This window comes from Trachypithecus francoisi, unplaced genomic scaffold (assembly GCF_009764315.1).
Source record: "Trachypithecus francoisi isolate TF-2019V2 unplaced genomic scaffold, Tfra_2.0 Lachesis_group4, whole genome shotgun sequence".
Classification (NCBI taxonomy): domain Eukaryota; kingdom Metazoa; phylum Chordata; class Mammalia; order Primates; family Cercopithecidae; genus Trachypithecus; species Trachypithecus francoisi.
Genome location: NW_022681469.1, coordinates 114862837 through 114883265, shown reverse-complemented (window position 1 = coordinate 114883265; position 20429 = coordinate 114862837). Strand labels below are relative to the sequence as shown.

General features: G+C 41.8%; 1 protein-coding gene across 1 annotated transcript; it reads left to right on the top strand.

The window, feature by feature from the left end:
• Positions 1–18226: 18226 nt before the first annotated feature.
• On the top strand, positions 18227–19786 carry LOC117072044 (olfactory receptor 2AE1). The gene is made up of 2 exons (XM_033191894.1): positions 18227–18736; positions 18935–19786. Exons 1-2 carry the CDS (start codon positions 18245–18247, stop codon positions 19490–19492), a joined length of 1050 nt encoding a protein of 349 aa, XP_033047785.1. The 5' UTR covers positions 18227–18244; the 3' UTR covers positions 19493–19786.
• Positions 19787–20429: the final 643 nt, after the last annotated feature.

The following is a 20429-nucleotide window of genomic DNA, read 5'->3' as shown; positions in this document are numbered from 1 at the left end:
AACAAGGATTTTATTTTAACTTATATTTTAGTTTAAGGGGAACATGTGCAGGTTTGTTCTGTAGATCAATTGCATGTCACAGGGGTTTGGTGTACATATTATTTCCTTACCCAGCTAATAAGCATAGTACCCAATAGGTACTTTTTTGATATCCCACCCTTCTCCACCCTTTACCCTCAAGCAGTCCCTGGTGTCTGTTGTTCCCTTTTTTGTGTCCATGGGTACTCAATGTTTAGCTCCTCTTATAAGTGAGAACATGTGATGTTTGGTTTTCTGTTCATGTGTTGGTTTGCTTAGGATAATGGCCTCCAACACCATCCGTGTTGCTGCAAAGACATGATCTCATTCTTTTTTTATGGCTGCATAGTATTCCGTGGTATAGATGTACTACATTTTCTTTATCCAGTCTATTGTTGATGGGCATTTAGGTTGATTCCATGTCTTTGCTATTGTGAATAGTCATTCAGTGAATATATACATGCATATGTCTCTGTGGTTGAATGATGTCTTCAGGTATTGGGCATATACAGAATAATGGGATTGCTGGGTTGAATGGCAGTAGTGAGGATTCTTACACAACTTTCAGCATCTTCCCTAACTCTTCCTCCCCTCTTCCTCTTCTTACACATCAGCCATCTTGGCTTGTCTTCCTGTTCAGCCTGAGCAGCCCCCTCATTCAACGATTTTCTACTGAGTTCTCAACTTCCCAGAATATTTGCTGTTACAGGTTGAATTATGTTCCCCCAAAAGATATGTTGAAGAGCTACCTGTGAATATGACCTTATTTGGAAATAGGATATTTGCAGATGTAAACAAGATAGGGTCATTTGGGTGGACTGTAATCCAATATGACTGGTGTCCTTATAAAAAGAAGGAAATGTATGCATATGTTCACACACTCATGCCCACACACACACAGAAAAATGCCAGATGGAAACAACGTGAAAGAGGCTCTGGAAGATGGAGGCAGAGATTGGACTGGAGTTATGCTGTCACAAGCCAAGGAACCTGGCGCTACCAGAAGCTGGGGGAGGCCAGGAAGAACCTTCCCCTAGAAACTTTGAAGGGAGCGTGGCCCCATCAACACCTTGATTTCTGATTTCTAGCTGCCAAAACTGAGGTTAGCCAATAAATTTACATTGTTTTAAGCCACCAAGTTTGTTATGGCCACCTTAGAAAATGGTGACTACACTTGCCCATAGGACGTCCTTCAGTGCTTGCCTTACTAATAGCTAATCCTTTGGGAACTCATCAGTACCTTCCCTCCTCTCTTCCTTCTGGCTATTGAAAGGTTGATTGATTCTACTACAAATCCTTGCTCTCTGCCTTCAGGTGGGCCCTTTGAGCTGCATGGTAAACTTTTTTATTACTTGACTTGTTTTTACGTCTGTTGGCAATGATTCCAAACTTTTCCTTTTAAGCCTTCATGAGTCCCCCTTCATACGATTGCAAAGAACTTGCATCTTCAACAGAGAAAAAAAAATTCTTTTCCTCTGCCCTTCTTATTCTTCACAGTTCTTTGTCTCTGTGCTTGAGTCTTGATATTGACCCCCCTAGTCTCATCAGGTATGGGATGGGACCTAGGTGTTCATTTTTATTTAAAAAGCCGACCAAAAGAAAAACAAAACAAAACCCCACCCATAAACTTCTTTCCATGCTTCTTGATATACAAACAGGATTGAAAATAAACTGCCAGTTGTAAACTAAAAATCCTAAGCCTCCTGTCTAACTGAATGAACCCCCTCCTGGCTAAGGGGACTCCAGAGAAACCTGCAAAACAAATTTCTGGCCATGATTGACTGAGAAGTTAGACATTCATCAGGTGCATTTCCTCCCTTTTGGAGTTTAGACACAACTGCCCAGCATTAAGAGTAAAATAGAGACAACAGGATTAACAAAATGGGCTCTGTGACGATAAGATACCAAATTATAAGTAAGACCTAAGGCCATGACAGAACTTAAGTCACACACCCTTACAGGTCAGTCTGATGCAGTGAATTAGCTAACAGACCTCCTGTCCTTCACGGATGTCCTAGAAAGATGCTGTAGTGCTGCAGTTGTCCACTTTGCGGTGGTGCCTGCATATCATGAAGATCTGTCTGCAAGCTGAGGAGCGAGGAAGTCAGTCCAAGTCCCGAAGCTGAAGAACTTGTAGTCTGATGTTTGAGGGAAGGAAGCATTCAGCACAGGAGAAGGATGTAGACTGGGAAGCTAAGCCAATTTAGCCTTTTCACATTTTTCTGCCTGCTTTATGTCTTGGCTGCACTGGAAGCTGATTAGATGGTGCCCACCTACATTAAGGGTGGGTCTGCCTTTCCCAGCCCACTGGCTCAAATGTTAATCTCCTTTCGCAACACTCTCACAGACACACCCAAGATCAATACTTTGCATCCTTCAATCAAGTTGCCACTCAGTATTAACCGTCACAATACCCATATATACAAAGACTTCTAGAATTATTTCTGTGTCTACCCATCTATATTTATATTCAGCGAAGCATGAATTAATACTGATGTCTCCAACTCTAATCCAGCTCCATGAGATTCATTCTAGCCTTTCCTCCTTTCTTATCTGTAATTTTCTTCTCTCATAGAAACCTGGCTCTCATCATCCACCATCTGTTTATTTATAACCCCTCATACACGCAAAGCAGATTCAGAATTGTTAACTTGTATCCCAGTGAGAAATTTATCAACTGGAGTATAGTGTTTGTGTACAGTTCCTTTTGTTTTTCACCTTATGTTTTCCCATCAAAACAGCATTTTCCAGTTATTCAACTCCTTCCCCTACCACTCCATTCTTCAGTGAGATTGTGTAATAGATTTGTAATATAGTTAGATTCTTCCTCACAGTCTGCATTTCATCCTGGAATTCTTCCAACATCCTGTTTAATTTTTAAAATTTTGTGTATATCGAAGTTCACTCCTTGTTGATGTATGGTTCTATGGGTTTTGGCAAATGCATGAGTTATGTATTTATCACTCCAGTACCAAATAGAATACCAACTATCATTACCCTGTGTATCCCCTTTGTAGTCATCCACCTGCCCTCCCAACTCCCAGGTGGGAGGGCAGGTGGATGACTCCCAATATATTCTGCATGTATTGATATAATCTTGTGGTTTTTGTTTTTGGTTCTGTTTATGTGATGAATTACACTTAACTGATTTGCGTATGTTGAACTAGCCTTGCATCCCAGGGGTAAAGCCTACTTGATAGTGGTGGATTACCTTTTTGATATGCTGCTGGATTAGGTTTGCTAGCATTTTGTTTGTTTGTTTGTTTTTTGAGACAGAGTTTCGCTCTTGTTGCCCAGGCTGGAGTGCAATGGTGTGATCTCACCTCACTGCAACCTCTGCCTCTCGGGTTCGAGTGATTCTCCTGTCTCAGGCTCCCGAGTAGCTGGGATTACAGGCGCCTACCATCACACCCGGCTAATTTTTGTATTTTTAGTAGAGACGGGGTGTCATCATATTGGTCAGGCTAGTCTAAAACTCCTGACCTCATGTGATCCACCTGCCTCGGCCTCCCAAAGTATTGGGATTACAGGTGTGAGCCACCACGCCCAGCCAAGCATTTTGTTGAGAATTTTTCCATCTATTTTTTTTTTAAGGATATTGACCTGAAGTTTTCTTTTTTTGTTGTGTCTCTGCCATGTTTTTGTGTCAGGATGATCCTGACCTCATAGAATGAGGTAGGGAGGAGTCCCTCCCCTTCAGTTTTTTGGATAGTTTCAGCAGGAATGACACTAGCTCTTCTTTATACATCTGGTAGAATTCAGCTGTGAATCCTTCTGATCCTGGGCTTTATCTGGTTGATAGGCTTTTTATTACTAATTCAATTTTGGAACTTGTTATTGGTATGTTCAGATTTTAAATTTCTTCCTGGTTCAGTTGTGGGAGATTGTATGTTTCCAGGAATTTAGCTACTTTTAGTAGGTTTTCTAGCTTGTGTGCATGGAGGTGTTTGTTATACTCTGAGGTTTTTTTTTTTTTTTTTTTTTAATAATTCTATTGGGTCAGTAGTAATGTCCCCTTGTCATTTCTGATTGTGTTTATTTGGATCTTCTCTCTTTTTCTTTATTAGTCTATCTAGTGGTCTATCAATCTTACTTATTCTTTCAAATATCAACTTCTGGTTTCATTGATATTTTGTATATTTTGCACCTGAATTTCATTTAGTTCAGCTCTGATTTTGGTTATTTCTTGTCTCTTGCTGACTTTGGGTTTGGTTTGCTCTTGTTTTTCTAGTTCCTCAAGTGTGATATTAGGTTGTTAACTTGAGATTCGAGCTTTCTGATGTGGGCATTTAGTGCTATGAACTTTCCACTTAATACAGCTTTGGCCATGTCCCAGAGATTTTGGTATATTATATCTTTGCTCTCACTAGTTTCAAAGAATTTCTTGATTTCTGCCTTAATTTCATTGTTTACCTAGAAGTCATTCCATAGCAGGTTGTTTAATTTCCATGTACTTGTTTAGTTTTGAGTGCTATTCTTATTATTGTTTTCTATTTTTATTGTTTTGTGGTCTGAGAGTGTTGTTGGTATGGTTTTGATTTTTTTTATTTTTTATTTTTTTTTATTTTTTTTTTATTATACTTTAAGTTCTAGGGTACATGTGCATGACGTTTATATCATGTATAACTCCCCAATGCAATCCCTCCCTCCTCCCCCCTCCCCATGATAGGCCCCAGTGTGTGATGTTCCCCTTCCCGAGTCCAAGTGATCTCATTGTTCAGTTCCCACCTATGAGTGAGAACATGTGGTGTTTGGTTTTCTCTTCTTGTGATAGTTTGCTAAGAATGATGGTTTCCAGCTGCATCCATGTCCCTACAAAGGACGCAAACTCATCCTTTTTGATGGCTGCATAGTATTCCATGGTGTATATGTGCCACATTTTCTTAATCCAGTCTGTCACAGATGGACATTTGGGTTGATTCCAAGTCTTTGCTATTGTGAATAGTGCCGCAATAAACAAACGTGTGCATGTGTCTTTGTAGTAGAGTAATTTATAATCCTTTGGGTATATACCCAGTAGTGGGATGGCTGGGTCATATGGTACATCTAGTTCTAGATCCTTGAGGAATCGCCATACTGTTTTCCATAATGGTTGAACTAGTTTACAATCCCACCAACAGTGTAAAAGTGTTCCTATTTCTCCACATCCTCTCCAACACCTGTTGTTTCCTGACTTCTTAATGATTGCCATTCTAACTGGTGTGAGATGGTATCTCATTGTGGTTTTGATTTGCATTTCTCTGATGGCCAGTGATGATGAGCATTTTTTCATGTGTCTGTTGGCTGTATGGATGTCTTCTTTTGAGAAATGTCTGTTCATATCCTTTCCCCACTTTTTGATGGGGTTGTTTGCTTTTTTCTTGTATATTTGTTTGAGTTCTTGGTAGATTCTGGATATTAGCCCTTTGTCAGATGAGTAGGTTGCAAAAATTTTTTCCCATTCTGTAGGTTGCCTGTTCACTCTGATGGTAGTTTCTTTGGCTGTGCAAAAGCTCTTTAGTTTAATTAGATCCCATGTGTCAATTTTTGCTTTTGCTGCCATTGCTTTTGGTGTTTTAGACATGAAGTCCTTGCCCATGCCTATGTCCTGAATGGTACTACCTAGATTTTCTTCTAGGGTTTTTATGGTATTAGGTCTAACATTTAAGTCTCTAATCCATCTTGAATTAATTTTCGTATAAGGGGTAAGGAAAGGATCCAGTTTCAGCTTTCTACTTATGGCTAGCCAATTTTCCCAGCACCATTTATTAAATAGGGAATCCTTTCCCCATTTCTTGTTTCTCTCAGGTTGTCAAAGATCAGATGGCTGTAGATGTGTGGTATTATTTCTGAGGACTCTGTTCTGTTCCATTGGTCTATATCTCTGTTGTGGTACCAGTACCATGCTGTTTTGGTTACTGTAGCCTTGTAGTATAGTTTGAAGTCAGGTAGCGTGACGCCTCCAGCTTTGTCCTTTTGACTTAGGATTGTCTTGGCAATGCGGGCTCTTTTTTGGTTCCATATGAACTTTAAAGCCGTTTTTTCCAATTCTGTGAAGAAAGTCATTGGTAGCTTGATGGGGATGGCATTGAATCTATAAATCACCTTGGGCAGTATGGCCATTTTCACGATATTGATTCTTCCTATCCATGAGGATGGTATGTTCTTCCATTTGTTTGTGTCCTCTTTGATTTCACTGAGCAGTGGTTTGTAGTTCTCCTTGAAGAGGTCCTTTACATCCCTTGTAAGCTGGATTCCTAGGTATTTGATTCTCTTTGAAGCAATTGTGAATGGAAGTTCATTCCTGATTTGGCTCTCTGCTTGTCTGTTACTGGTGTATAAGAATGCTTGTGATTTTTGCACATTAATTTTGTATCCTGAGACTTTGCTGAAGTTGCTTATCAGCTTAAGCAGATTTTGGGCTGAGACAATGGGGTTTTCTAAATATACAATCATGTCATCTGCAAACAGGGACAATTTGACTTCTTCTTTTCCTAACTGGATACCCTTGATTTCTTTCTCTTGCCTGATTGCCCTAGCCAGAACTTCCAACACTATGTTGAATAGGAGTGGTGAGAGAGGGCATCCCTGTCTTGTGCCAGTTTTCAAAGGGAATTTTTCCAGTTTTTGCCCATTCAGTATGATATTAGCTGTGGGTTTGTCATAAATAGCTCTTATTATTTTGAGGTACGTTCCATCAATACCAAATTTATTGAGCGTTTTTAGCATAAAGGGCTGTTGAATTTTGTCAAAAGCCTTTTCTGCATCTATTGAGATAATCATGTGGTTCTTGTCTTTGGTTCTGTTTATATGCTGGATTACGTTTATTGATTAGCGAATGTTGAACCAGCCTTGCATCCCAGGGATGAAGCCCACTTGATCATGGTGGATAAGCTTTTTGATGTGCTGCTGAATCCGGTTTGCCAGTATTTTATTGAGGATTTTTGCATCGATGTTCATCAGGGATATTGGTCTAAAATTCTCTCTTTTTGTTGTGTCTCTGCCAGGCTTTGGTATCAGGATGATGTTGGCCTCATAAAAAGAGTTAGGGAGGATTCCCTCTTTTTCTATTGATTGAAATAGTTTCAGAAGGAATGGTACCAGCTCCACCTTGTACCTCTGGTAGAATTCAGCTGTGAATCCATCTGGTCCTGGACTTTTTTTGGTGGGTAGGCTATTAATTGTTGCCTCAATTTCAGAGCCTGCTATTGGTCTATTCAGGGATTCAACTTCTTCCTGGTTTAGTCTTGGGAGAGTGTAAGTGTCCAGGAAATTATCCATTTCTTCTAGATTTTCTAGTTGATTTGCGTAGAGGTGTTTATAGTATTCTCTGATGGTAGCTTGTATTTCTGTGGGGTCGGTGGTGATATCCCCTTTATCATTTTTTATTGCGTCTATTTGATTCCTCTCTCTTTTCTTCTTTATTAGTCTAGCTAGCGGTCTGTCAATTTTGTTGATCTTTTCAAAAAACCAACTCCTGGATTCATTGATTTTTTGGAGGGTTTTTTGTGTCTCTATCTCCTTCAGTTCTGCTCTGATCTTAGTTATTTCTTGCCTTCTGCTAGCTTTTGAATGTGTTTGCTCTTGCCTCTCTAGTTCTTTTAATTGTGATGTTAGAGTGTCCATTTTAGATCTCTCCTGCTTTCTCTTGTGGGCATTTAGTGCTATAAATTTCCCTCTACACACTGCTTTAAATGTGTCCCAGAGATTCTGGTATGTTGTATCTTTGTTCTCATTGGTTTCAAAGAACATCTTTATTTCTGCTTTCATTTCGTTATGTACCCAGTAGTCATTCAGGAGCAGGTTGTTCAGTTTCCATGTAGTTGAGCGGTTTGGATTGAGTTTCTTAGTCCTGAGTTCTAGTTTGATTGCACTGTGGTCTGAGAGACAGTTTGTTATAATTTCTGTTCTTGTACATTTGCTGAGGAGTGCTTTACTTCCAATTATGTGGTCAATTTTGGAATAAGTGCAATGTGGTGCTGAGAAGAATGTATATTCTGTTGATTGGGGTGGAGAGTTCTATAGATGTCTATTAGGTCCGCTTGGTGTAGAGATGAGTTCAATTCCTGGATATCCTTGTTAACTTTCTGTCTCGTTGATCTGTCTAATGTTGACAGTGGAGTGTTGAAGTCTCCCATTATTATTGTATGGGAGTCTAAGTCTCTTTGTAGGTCTCTAAGGACTTGCTTTATGAATCTGGGTGCTCCTGTATTGGGTGCATATATATTTAGGAGAGTTAGCTCTTCCTGTTGAATTGATCCCTTTACCATGATGTAATGGCCTTCTTTGTCTCTTTTGATCTTTGATGGTTTAAAGTCTGTTTTATCAGAGACTAGGATTGCAACCCCTGCTTTTTTTTGTTCTCCATTTGCTTGGTAGATCTTCCTCCATCCCTTTATTTTGAGCCTATGTATGTCTCTGCATGTGAGATGGGTCTCCTGAATACAGCAGACTGATGGGTCTTGACTCTTGATCCAGTTTGCCAGTCTGTGTCTTTTAATTGGAGCATTTAGTCCATTTACATTTAAGGTTAATATTGTTATGTGTGAACTTGATCCTGTCATTATGATATTAACTGGTTATTTTGCTCGTTAGTTGATGCAGTTTCTTCCTAGCCTCGATGGTCTTTACATTTTGGCATGTTTTTGCAATGGCTGGTACCGCTTGTTCCTTTCCATGTTTAGGGCTTCCTTCAGGGTCTCTTGTAAGGCAGGCCTGGTGGTGACAAAATCTCTAAGCATTTGCTTATCTGTAAAGGATTTTATTTCTCCTTCACTGATGAAGCTTAGTTTGGCTGGATATGAAATTCTGGGTTGAAAATTCTTTTCTTTAAGAACGTTGAATATTGGCCCCCACTCTCTTCTGGCTTGTAGAGTTTCTGCCGAGAGGTCTGCTGTTATTCTGATGGGCTTCCCTTTGTGGGTAACCCGACCTTTCTCTCTGGCTGCCCTTAAGATTTTTTCCTTCATTTCAACTTTGGTGAATCTGGCAATTATGTGTCTTGGAGTTGCTCTTCTGGAGGAGTATCTTTGTGGCGTTCTCTGTATTTCCTGAATTTGAATGTTGGCCTGCCCTACTAGGTTGGGGAAGTTCTCCTGGATGATATCCTGAAGAGTGTTTTCCAACTTGGTTCCATTTTCCCCCTCACTTTCAGGCACCCCAATCGGACGTAGATTTGGTCTTTTTACATAATCCCATACTTCTTGCAGGCTTTGTTCATTTCTTTTTCTTCTTTTTTCTTTTGGTTTCTCTTCTCGCTTCATTTCATTCATTTGATCCTCCATCGCTGATACTCTTTCTTCCAGTTGATTGAGTCGGTTACTGAAGCTTGTGCATTTGTCACGTATTTCTCGTGTCATGGTTTTCATCTCTGTCATTTCGTTTATGATCTTCTCTGCATTAATTAATCTAGCTGTCAATTCTTCCACTTTTTTTTCAAGATTTTTAGTTTCTTTGCGCTGGGTACGTAATTCCTCCTTTAGCTCTGAGAGGTTTGATGGAGTGAAGCCTTCTTCTCTCATCTCGTCAAAGTCATTCTCTGACCAGCTTTGATCCGTTGCTGGCGACGGGCTGCGCTCCTTTGCAGGGGGAAATGCGCTCTTATTTTTTGAATTTCCAGCTTTTCTGCCCTGCTTCTTCCCCATCTTTGTGGTTTTATCTGTCTCTGGACTTTGATGATGGTGACGTACGGATGGGGTTTTGGTATAGGTGTCCTTCCTGTTTGATAGTTTTCCGTCTGACAGTCAGAAGGACTGTCTGTTGGTCTGTTGGAGATTGCTTGAGGTCCACTCCAGACCCTGTTTGCCTGGGTATCAGCAGCAGAGGTTGCCGAAGATAGAATATTGCTGAACAGCGAGTGTACCTGTCTGATTCTTTCTTTGGAAGTTTCCTCTCAGGGGTGACGCCACCCTGTGAGGTGTGGGGTGTCAGACTGCCCCTAGTGGGGGATGTCTCCCAGCTAGGCTACTCAGGGGTCAGGGACCCACCTGAGCAGGCAGTCTGTCCGTTCTCGGATCTCAACCTCCGTGTTAGGAGATCCAGGGCTCTCCCCAAAGCTGTCAGACAGAGTCTTCGCGTCTGCACCGCCCCCGCTCTTTCCCCTAATGGGCTGCAGCTGTGCGCTGTCCGCAGAGGTAGAGTCTACAGAGACAGGCAGGCTTCCTTGAGCTGCTGTGAGCTCCACCCAGTTCGAGCTTCCCAGCGGCTTTGTTTACCTACTTAAGCCTCAGCAATGGCGGGCGCCCCTCCCCCAGCCTCGCTGCTGCCTTGCGGATAGATCGCCGCAGACGGCTGTGTTAGCAGTGAGGGAGGCTCCGTGGGCGTGGGACCCTCCCGGCCAGGTGTGGGATATATTCTCCTGGTGTGCCTGTTTCCTTAAAGCGCAGTATTGGGGTGGGAGTTACCCGATTTTCCAGGTGTTATGTGTCTCAGTTCCCCTGGCTAGGAAAAAGGGATTCCTTTCCCCCTTGCGCTTCCAGGTGAGGCGATGCCTCGCCCTGCTTCAGCTCACGCTGGTCAGGCTGCAGCAGCTGACCAGCACCGATTGTCCGGCACTCCCTAGCGAGATGACCCCAGTACCTCAGTTGAAAACGCAGAAATCACCGGTCTTCTGTGTCACTCGCGCTGGGAGTTGGAGACTGGAGCTGCTCCTATTCGGCCATCTTGGTTTTGATTTTTTTGAATTTGTGGAGAATTGTTTTATGGCTGATTGGTTGATTTTAGAGTATGTGCCACTGCAGATGATAAGAATGTGTATTATTTTGTTTTTGGAGTGGAAAAAACACAAATAAATGAAAAGACATTCCATGTTAGTGAATTAGAAGAATAATATTGTTAAAATGTTCATATTACCCAAAGCAACCTACAGATTAAATGCACTATCTACCAAAATCCTGATAGTATTTATTATAGAAATAGAAAAAAATCCTAGAATGCATATGGAACCGCAAAAGGCCTCAAATAGCCAAAGCAATTTTGAGCAAGAAAAACACAGCTGGGGCCATTACAAGTCCTGATTTAATACTATATTTCATAGCTACAATAATCAAAACAGCATGATACCAATATAGGAGTTAAAAAGGAATTATTTAGGCAGTTAGTAAGGTAAAAGAATTCTCAGTGGAATTTCCTTTTCATAAAAAGCAGCCCCACATCATTTCTTTTCTAACAAAAAGCAACCTGAAAAATCAAGCTGCAAGCATAGATACACAAGCTGGAAGCTTGCATAGGTGAATACTGGCAGCTGTGCCAATACAAAAGAGATACTTGGAAGCCAGGTACATCCAACATGGAGGTTTTCTCCTCCCTTCTCTTTGTTGCCACGTGCAAATGTCATGGTGCTGGCCAGGTGGAGACCCCACCTGCATAATAAAAGATTAGGGTGGGATGGCCAACCTAATCACAGCTATGTAAATGGGACACCTGGTCCAAACAATCCCCTGGGCCCTGTGAAAATCAGACACTGCCTTTCTAAGCCCCTCTATAAAGTCAACTGCATCTCACCCCAAACCTGGAAACCCACTTTGGTTCCCTTCCTCTGCATGAGGAAGTTCTCTCTTCTTTCTTTCGCTATTAAACTTCTGCTGTTAAACCCACTCCTTGTATGTGTCCTCATATTTGATTTCCTTAGCACAAGACAACGAACCTTGGGTATTTCCCCAGACAAATGACGTTGCTTCAATATTGGCATAAAAACATACATATAGACCAAACAGAACAGAATAGGCAGTGCAGAAATAAACCTGTGCATATACAGTCAGCTTATCTTCAACAAGGGTGCCAAGAATGTACAATAAAGACAGGATAGTCTCTTTTCCATTGTGGCCAACATGGTGAAACCCCGTTTCTACTAAAAATACAAAAATTAGCTGGGCTTGGCGGCATGTGCCTGTAATCCCACCTATTCGGGAGGCTGAGGCAGGAGAATAGCTTGAACCTGGGATGCGGAGGTTGCAGTGAGCTGAGATCATGCCATTGCATTCCAGCCTGGCGAAAGAGTGAGATTCTATCTCAAAACAAAACAACAACAACAACAAAAAAAAAAAAAAAAAAAAGGAAAAAAGGGATAGTCTCTTTAATAACTGGTTTTGGGAAAACTGGATATCCACATGTAAACAAAGAAATTAAACCCTTATCTTACACCATACACAAAAATCAACATAAAATGAATTAAAGACCTAAATGTAGGACCTGAAACCATGAAACTCGAGGAAAACCATAAGAGAAAAGCTTTCTGACATTAGCCTTTATAATGATTTCTTGAGTATGACAACAAAGGAAGGCAACAAAAGCAAAAACGGGCAAGTGGGATGACATCAAACTCAAAAGCTTCTGCACAGTAAAGAAGCAATAAAAAATAAATAAAAAGCCCAACTATTGAATGAGAGAAATTATTTGCAATCTGTATTAGGTTATTCCTCCATTGCTATAAGAAATACCCAAGGCTGGGTAATTTATAAAGAAAAGAGGTTTAATTGGCTCATGGTTCTGCAGGCTGTACCGGAAGCATGGTGCTTGTATCCGATGATCTTCTTGGGAGGCCTCAGGGAGCTTTTACTCACGGTAGAACGCAAAGTGAGAGCAGGAGAAAGTAGGAGTGTGAGAGAGAGAGTGGGGGAGAGTGCTACACAATTTTAAACAACCAGCGAATATCAGTGAAGCAAAGCATTTTAGGATTTGAGTTGAGATGGAGAAACAAAGAAGAGGTCAACATATCCCTATAATGGAAAGGAAGAGCAGGGTATGAGAATGATATGGGAGTGCATAAGAAGGGGAGTTAGGGATATGCCATTTTTTTCTATTCCCTCTGTATCTGAAATCTTTTTTTTTTTTTTTTTTTTTGGAAATGAAGTTTTACTCTGTCACCCAGGCTGGAGTGCCATGGTGTGATCTAAGCTCACTGCAACCTCCACCTCTTGGGTTCAAGTGATTCTCCTACCTCAGTCTCCTGAGTAGTTTGGACTGCAGATGTGTGCCACCATGCCTGGCTAATTTTTGTATTTTTAGTAGAGTCAGGGTTCTGCCATGTTGGCCAGGCTGGTCTCAAACTTCTGACCTCAAGTAATCCACCCACCTTGGTCTCCCAAAGTGCTGGGATTAAAGGTGTGAGTCACCCCACTCGACCTGAAATCTCTTGACATGTTATATTCATGTAGTCTATGAAATTGGAGTACAACCAACAGCTAGGATGGGAATTGCCTGTCTCTATTCCTTGACTTGTTTCCTATGATATGGCACATGGAAAATCCTCAAAAGGGTGCTGTGGGCAAAAGAGACTAGATATTATTACTCAGACTGTCTTCTCAAAAGGGTTGCGTGGAAAGGGGTTACAGAAATCTGGGTTCCCAAATGAAAAACAATCAATGGACTTTAAGAATTGTTTATCTCCACAGTTAATTGGCCCCTGAGGAGAATATTCTGTTATCTTCAGGCTCACTCCGCAAAATATCTCATTCTCCTCATCACTTGGAACAAACTCCAAGTAAAGCCCTTTGGGGATGCTTATCTCAGCGTATAGCACAGTCTAATTGACATCTTGAGTAATGGTCTCCAGAAGTGATGCAAGATGTGTCTTCTGGGATGGAATCCCCGACGCCATTCTATTTAGTGTCTTCAATTTGCCTCAGCTGACATAGGTCCTCTGGGTTAGGGGGATGTTTTATTTCTCCCAGATGATGTCCGTTTTTTCTTATGATTGGCTCACCTCAGACCAAGAATGTTCTTACTCTAACCCCCATGATTACTATTGAGAAGACATTTATGCAGTCAGAAAGCCAAATTTATATTTTATTAAGTAGGGGAGGAGGTGTAAAGCTTAGAAGAGAGTGCCTTGAGAGATCCAAAACAATGGAAAACCATAACAGATTTTATTTTGACTCTGGGCACATTCACGATTAAACTGGTGTTCAGTTTACCTTCTTAATAAACTGATATTAATGGAAATTCCTATTGCCCAAACTCTGATATTCGAAGGGAGGGTTGTCTCAAATATATGTATAGAACCAGAGGAAGCATATGTGTGATTCAAAGGCCTGACTAGTAGAGGCTAAAGAAGTTCGGTTACTTAATCTGTCCTGATGTGTGTTGATGGAGCTCATGATATGAACACACATGTGTCCTATTGGTCCTGGTAATGTTCTGTCATTAGGGTAATTAGTGCAAACAACGACTGCATTGGGGCAATTTCTTCTATGCCGTTCCACCAAAATGTAACATAAATGGAAATTTCCAGGCTTAGGGAAGGAAGTCTGGTGAGCACCTCAGAAAAGACTTGTTTTGTCACCAGTAGCCAACACGTGGGTCAGCGTGGACCTCTCTTGCCCTCTGCATTTCACTTCTATGCTTGTCTTCCTACGAGTCTCTGCAGAGGAAATTCCAGGTAAGATAATATTAAGGCTTGAGGTATCTAGGAAACTTTATTAGAAACTAGGGCATTGTCAGCTTATCCCTTAAGTTAGAGGATGACATTTGACCAACCTATGAGGAAAGCTTCCTCAGAAGGCAGAGAAAAAAAAATCACTTGAAGGCCACAAATCAGAATGAGAAATTATTAGCAAAGTTGCTGAAGGGAGGAAGAGAGACATGGGTCAGATGGTGAAAAACTTACACCATGGAGATTTGTACAGAAAGATGGACACTAATGTGGAAAGCGATGGAGAAGTATATGGATACTTAAATAAAAGGGAAGTGTGTGGAGATCTCTAATGGGTTGAAGTGATCAGGAGGAACATGGGAGAAGTTGAGCTTTTAGTCCACCAGAAGCTGAGTATGAAACAACAGTGTGAAGTGACAGCCAGAAAGATGATACTGTAGGTTGCATTAGAAGAGACAGAGTAATAAATGTGACTTTTTTTTTTTTCCCCAGATGGAGTTTTGCTCTTGTTGCTCAGGCTGGAGTGCAATGGTGTGATCGTGGCTCACCGCAACCTCTGCCTCCCGGGTTCAAGTGATTCTCCTGCCTCAGCCTCCCAAGTAGCTGGGATTACAGGCATGCACCACCACGCCCAGCTGATTTTGTATTTTTAGTAGAGATGGGGTTTCTCCATGTTGGTCAGGCTGGTCTCGAACTCTTGACCTCAGGTGATCCACTTGCCTCAGCCTCCCAAAATGCCAGGATTATAGGTGTGAGCCACCGTGCCTGGCCAGATGTGACTCTTTCTGAGTTCTTCACTTTAAAAAGTAAATAGATAATCTGCACTGCATGAAAGTCTAGAAAGACATTTAGGAGAAAAAACACAAAAAGAATAGGGTGGTGGATATTTGAGGGATCAATTAAGGTTACTTTTTTTTTAAAAAAATTATACCTTAAGTTCTAGGGTTCATGTGCACAATGTGCAGGTTTGTTATATATGTATACATGTGCCATGTTGATGTGCTGCACCCATTAACTCGTCATTTACATTAGGTATATTTCCTAATGCTATCCCTCCCCCCTCCCCCCACCCCATGACAGGCCCCAGTGTGTAATGTTCCCCACTCTGTGTCCAAGTGTTCTCGTTGTTCAGTTCTCACCTATGAGTGAGAACATGCGGTGTTTGGTTTTCTGTCCTTGCAATAGTTTGCTCAGAATGATGGTTTCCAGCTTCATCCATGTCCCTACAAAGGACATGAACTCATCCTTTTTTATGGCTGCATAGTATTCCATGGTGTATATGTGCCACATTTTCTTAATCCAGTCTATCATTGATGGACATTTGGGTTGGTTTCAAGTCTTTGCTATTGTGAATAGTGCTGCAATAAACATACGTGTGCCTGTGTCTTTATAGCAGCATGATTTATAATCCTTTTTGTATATACCCAGTAATGGGATGACTGGGTCAAATGATATTTCTAGTTCTAGATCCTTGAGGAATTGCCACACTGCCTTCTACAATGGTTGAACTAGTTTACAGTCCCACCAACAGGGTGAAAGTGTTCCTATTTCTCTGCATCCTCTCCAGCATCTTTTTTGTTTTTGTTTTTTTTTGAGACAGAGTCTCGCCCTGTCACCCACGCTGGAGTACGGTGACATAATCTTGGCTCACTGCAACCTCCGCCTCCTGGGTTCAAGAAATTCTAATGCCTCAGCCCCCTGAGTAGCTGCAATTACAGGTATGTGCCACCACGCCTGGCTAATTTTTGTATTTTTAGTAGGGACGGGTTTCACTATGTTGGCCAGGCTGGTCTCGAACTCCTGACCTCGGGTGATCTGCCTGCCTCGGCCTTCCAAAGTGCTGGGATTACAGATGTAAGCCACTGTGCCTAGCCTGAAATTAACAATTATTAATACATCTTATGTTAGATATAGGGGATGACAGAGGAGAAGAAAAATATTCAGTACACACACACACACACACACACACACACACAAATAAATGCCCATAACTATTACAGTTTTTGTTTCTGCAGCTGCTTACATGGTTTTGGCTGGTGTTTATAATGACTTGCTTTCACTACCCATTCCGATTCTCTTTGTCTACAGTTATTCATGATTCTTTGCTTGGTGGGGTAACCCAAACCTTTATTCCTGAAGCATCTGGGCCACTAGCAGTCTTGTCTGAATTGGGTTGTGGTTTTCTATTGGCTTACATCATGGGACATGAGAGTGCACCCTAGAAAATCTGATTGTAGACATAATTCTCCTTATCCTCACCATATAATAGTAACTGAGTTTCCCGTTACTAGTCAGAATCAGTCTCATTAGCCAATAGAGTAACCTTAATTGCCTATCCATTCAGTTCTATGAGAAGCCCCAAGTGGCACGGTGGCAGTCTTAACTATCAGAAAATGGGATTATTGTTGTGACACCTGGTGGAAGAATTTCTCCCTTTGGAACTAAGATGTCTAAAACAGTAGAACCTAAAAGTGAAGGGATAGAAAGCTAAAATTTTGCTGGTGGGTCACAGTTACAGAGAATATAGTGAGAGGACTCGTTCTCGCTTCTACCTGGTGATTTCTGGTTCCATGAATCTTGCTATGGGAGGAACAGCAGGATAAGTTGAATGCAGATTTAGAGTATATTTCGCATCCTGGAGGACATTGCCCCAGCACCAAAAAGTGTTGCCAACCAGACGGTCTTCAAAAGGCCTTCCCTTGGATTCTCCTTTAGTTTTTCTGACTTCTGGGTCAGGTGTGTGCATTCTTTTTTTTTTTTTGAGACGGAGTCTCGCTCTCGCCCAGGCTGGAGTGCAGTGATGCGATTTCCGCTCACTGCAAGCTCCGCCTCCTGGGTTCACAGCATTCTCCTGCTTCAGCCTCCCGAGTAGCTGGGACTACAGGCGCCCGCCACCATGCCCGGCTAATTTTTTTGTATTTTTAGTAGAGACGGGGTTTCACCGTGTTAGCCAGGATGGTCTTGATCGCCTGACCTCGTGATCTGCCCGCCTCGGCCTCCCAAAATGCTGGATTACAGGCGTGAGCCGCAGCGCCCGGCCAGGTGTGTGCATTCTTAATCGGACCATTAACAAGCGCCCCAGCTTCTGCAGGATATCCACACCACCAATTTCAGAGGCAACAAGAACTGACATGGGTTTGAGTCTGCCTTTGTGGGGTTACAGCTCATGCTTGTGGGTTCCAGCATGCCTTTGATCTGCCACTTTTTATGTCCATTTTTTTCCTGACTACTTGCCCTCTGGACTTAAAGTTCCAGCATCAGACACAAAGGTAACAGCCATGCATAGATGGCCTAACCAGCTTCCACAATTGTATGAGAGAAATCTCTTAGTGTTTTAGCTTTTCTAGTAAAATCCTCACTGATAAAATAAACAACCCCCTCAAGCTTTGCCCCAAACTCTTTGTGTGTGTGTGTGTGTGTGTGTATAGAGAGAGAGAGCTTAAAAATCTGCCTTCACAAACATGATCACTCTGAAATCTCAGAATATCTAGACTCTATTAAGTATCAAACTTCAAGTCTCTTCTCATTAAGAAAGACATGTGTGTGTGTGTGTGTGTGTGTGTGTGTCTGTGTGTACGTATGTGTGTTTTGGAAGCACAGGAAGTAAATGGTGAATAAATACATACACACACATACATATACATACACACATACACACATAAATATCTTTCTTAATGAGAAGAGACTTGAAGTTTGATAATAGAGTCTAGATATTCTGAAATTTCAGAGTGATTATGTTTGTGAAGGCAGATTTTTAAGCTCTCTTTTAAATAAAGGTTATTTCAAATAATTAGAGAGGTTGAATAACTAGAAATGGAAACATTTTTTTTTCTTTCACAGGTTCTGTCTTCTATCAAAAGATGCTTTTCGTCGGGTATGCTGGACCCCATTATTTCTAGTCACAGCCTTTATCTCCACTCTCTGTTACCCCAGGGACTGAGAAAGGGAATAACGTGGCAGAGGAATCAGACCTCTCTGGCAGACTTCATCCTTGAGGGGCTCTTTGATGACTCTCTTACCCACCTTTTCCTTTTCTCCTTGACCATGGTGGTCTTCCTTATTGCCGTGAGTGGCAACACCCTCACCATTCTCCTCATCTGCATTGATCCCCAGCTTCATACACCAATGTATTTCCTGCTCAGCCAGCTCTCCCTCATGGATCTGATTCATGTCTCCACAATCATCCCTAAGATGGCTACCAACTACCTATCTGGCAAGAAGTCTATCTCCTTTGTGGGCTGTGCAACCCAGCACTTCCTCTATTTGTCTCTGGGTGGTGCTGAGTGTTTTCTCTTAGTTGTCATGTCCTATGACCGCTATGTTGCCATCTGTCACCCACTGCGCTATGCTGTGCTCATGAGCAAGAAGGTGGGACTGATGATGGTTATCATGTCATGGTTGGGGGCATCCGTGCGCTGTGTTGCCATCTGTCACCCACTGCGCTATGCTGTGCTCATGAGCAAGAAGGTGGGACTGATGATGGTTGTCATGTCATGGTTGGGGGCATCCGTGCACTATGTTGCCATCTGTCACCCACTGCGCTATGCTGTGCTCATGAGCAAGAAGGTGGGACTGATGATGGTTGTCACGTCATGGTTGGGGGCATACGTGAACTCCCTAATTCACACAGCGATCTTGATGCACTTCGCTTTCTGTGGGTCTCGGAAAGTCTACCACTTCTACTGTGAGTTCCCAGCTGTTGTGAAGCTGGTGTGTGGCGACATCACTGTATATGAGACCACAGTGTACATCAGCAGCATCCTCCTTCTTCTCCTCCCCATCTTGCTGATTTCTACATCCTATGTCTTCATCCTTCAAAGTGTCATTCAGATGCGTTCATCTGGGAGCAAGAGAAATGCCTTTGTCACTTGTAGCTCCCACCTCACGGTGGTTTCTCTTTGGTTTGGTGCCTGCATCTTCTCCTACATGAGACCCAGGTCCCAGCGTACTCCGTTGCAGGACAAAGTTGGTTCTGTGTTCTACAGCATCGTTACCCCCACATTGAATCCTCTGATTTATACTCTCCGGAATAAAGATGTAGCTAAGGCTCTGAGAAGAGTGCTGAGGAGAGACGTTATCACCCCATGCATTCAACGACTGCAACTGTGGTTGCCCCGAGTGTAGAGTGGAGTAGGATAAATTCCTTAAATTAATTCATGTAAACCTGTAAGGTTTTTCAGGGAGCTAGCTCCCTTATGCTGTTTTACTACTGGAAGAAAAACACGTTTAACACACAATTCCAATATTCCACCTTGGTGTCAGGTATACAAGCACTGTGGAGAACATTTCAGTAGATCTTTAGAGAATTAGGGAAAACTTTTAAAAAATTCCTTTTGAAAGAAGACATATAAAGGTCAGTGACACCCTGAAAAAAAGAAGGCAAGATAAAGATATAAGGGCCCTTATCTATTATTATTTTTATTAACAACAAATATATAAAACATGCCACCAGAGAATATTTATGGAGCATAAAATGGGAGTGTGTTGCTTACTTTTGGAAACATGGGAAGTAAATGGTGAATCATGGCTGTTTGAAAGGGAGGATGCATGATATAAAAGTTATATATATATATATATATATATTTGAGATGGAGTCTCTGTCTGTCACCTAGGCTGGAGTGCAGTGACACGATCTCCGCTCACTGCAACCTCTGCTTCCCAGATTCAAGTGATTCTCCTGCCTCAGCCTCCAGAATAGCTGGGATTACAGGCACGCATCACCACGCCTGGCTAATTTTTGTATTTTTAGTAGAGACAGGGTTTCACCATGTTGGTCAGGCTGGTCTTCAACTCCTGACCTCAGGTTATCCACCTGCCTCGGCCTCCCAAAGTGCTGAGATTACAGGCATGAGCTACTGCACTCAGCCCTAAAAGTTATATTCTTAGACCCTTAGAGTTCCTTGAATCACAGTGTGTAAGAATTCGTAAGGGAAAGAATAATGCATTTTGTATACATACATAATAATATATAACATAATTCTTGTAATACATGTTGTGTTTAACAGATATTTGTTGAGTGCCTAGTATGATCCAGGTGGTAAACTAGATGTTTGGAATTTAC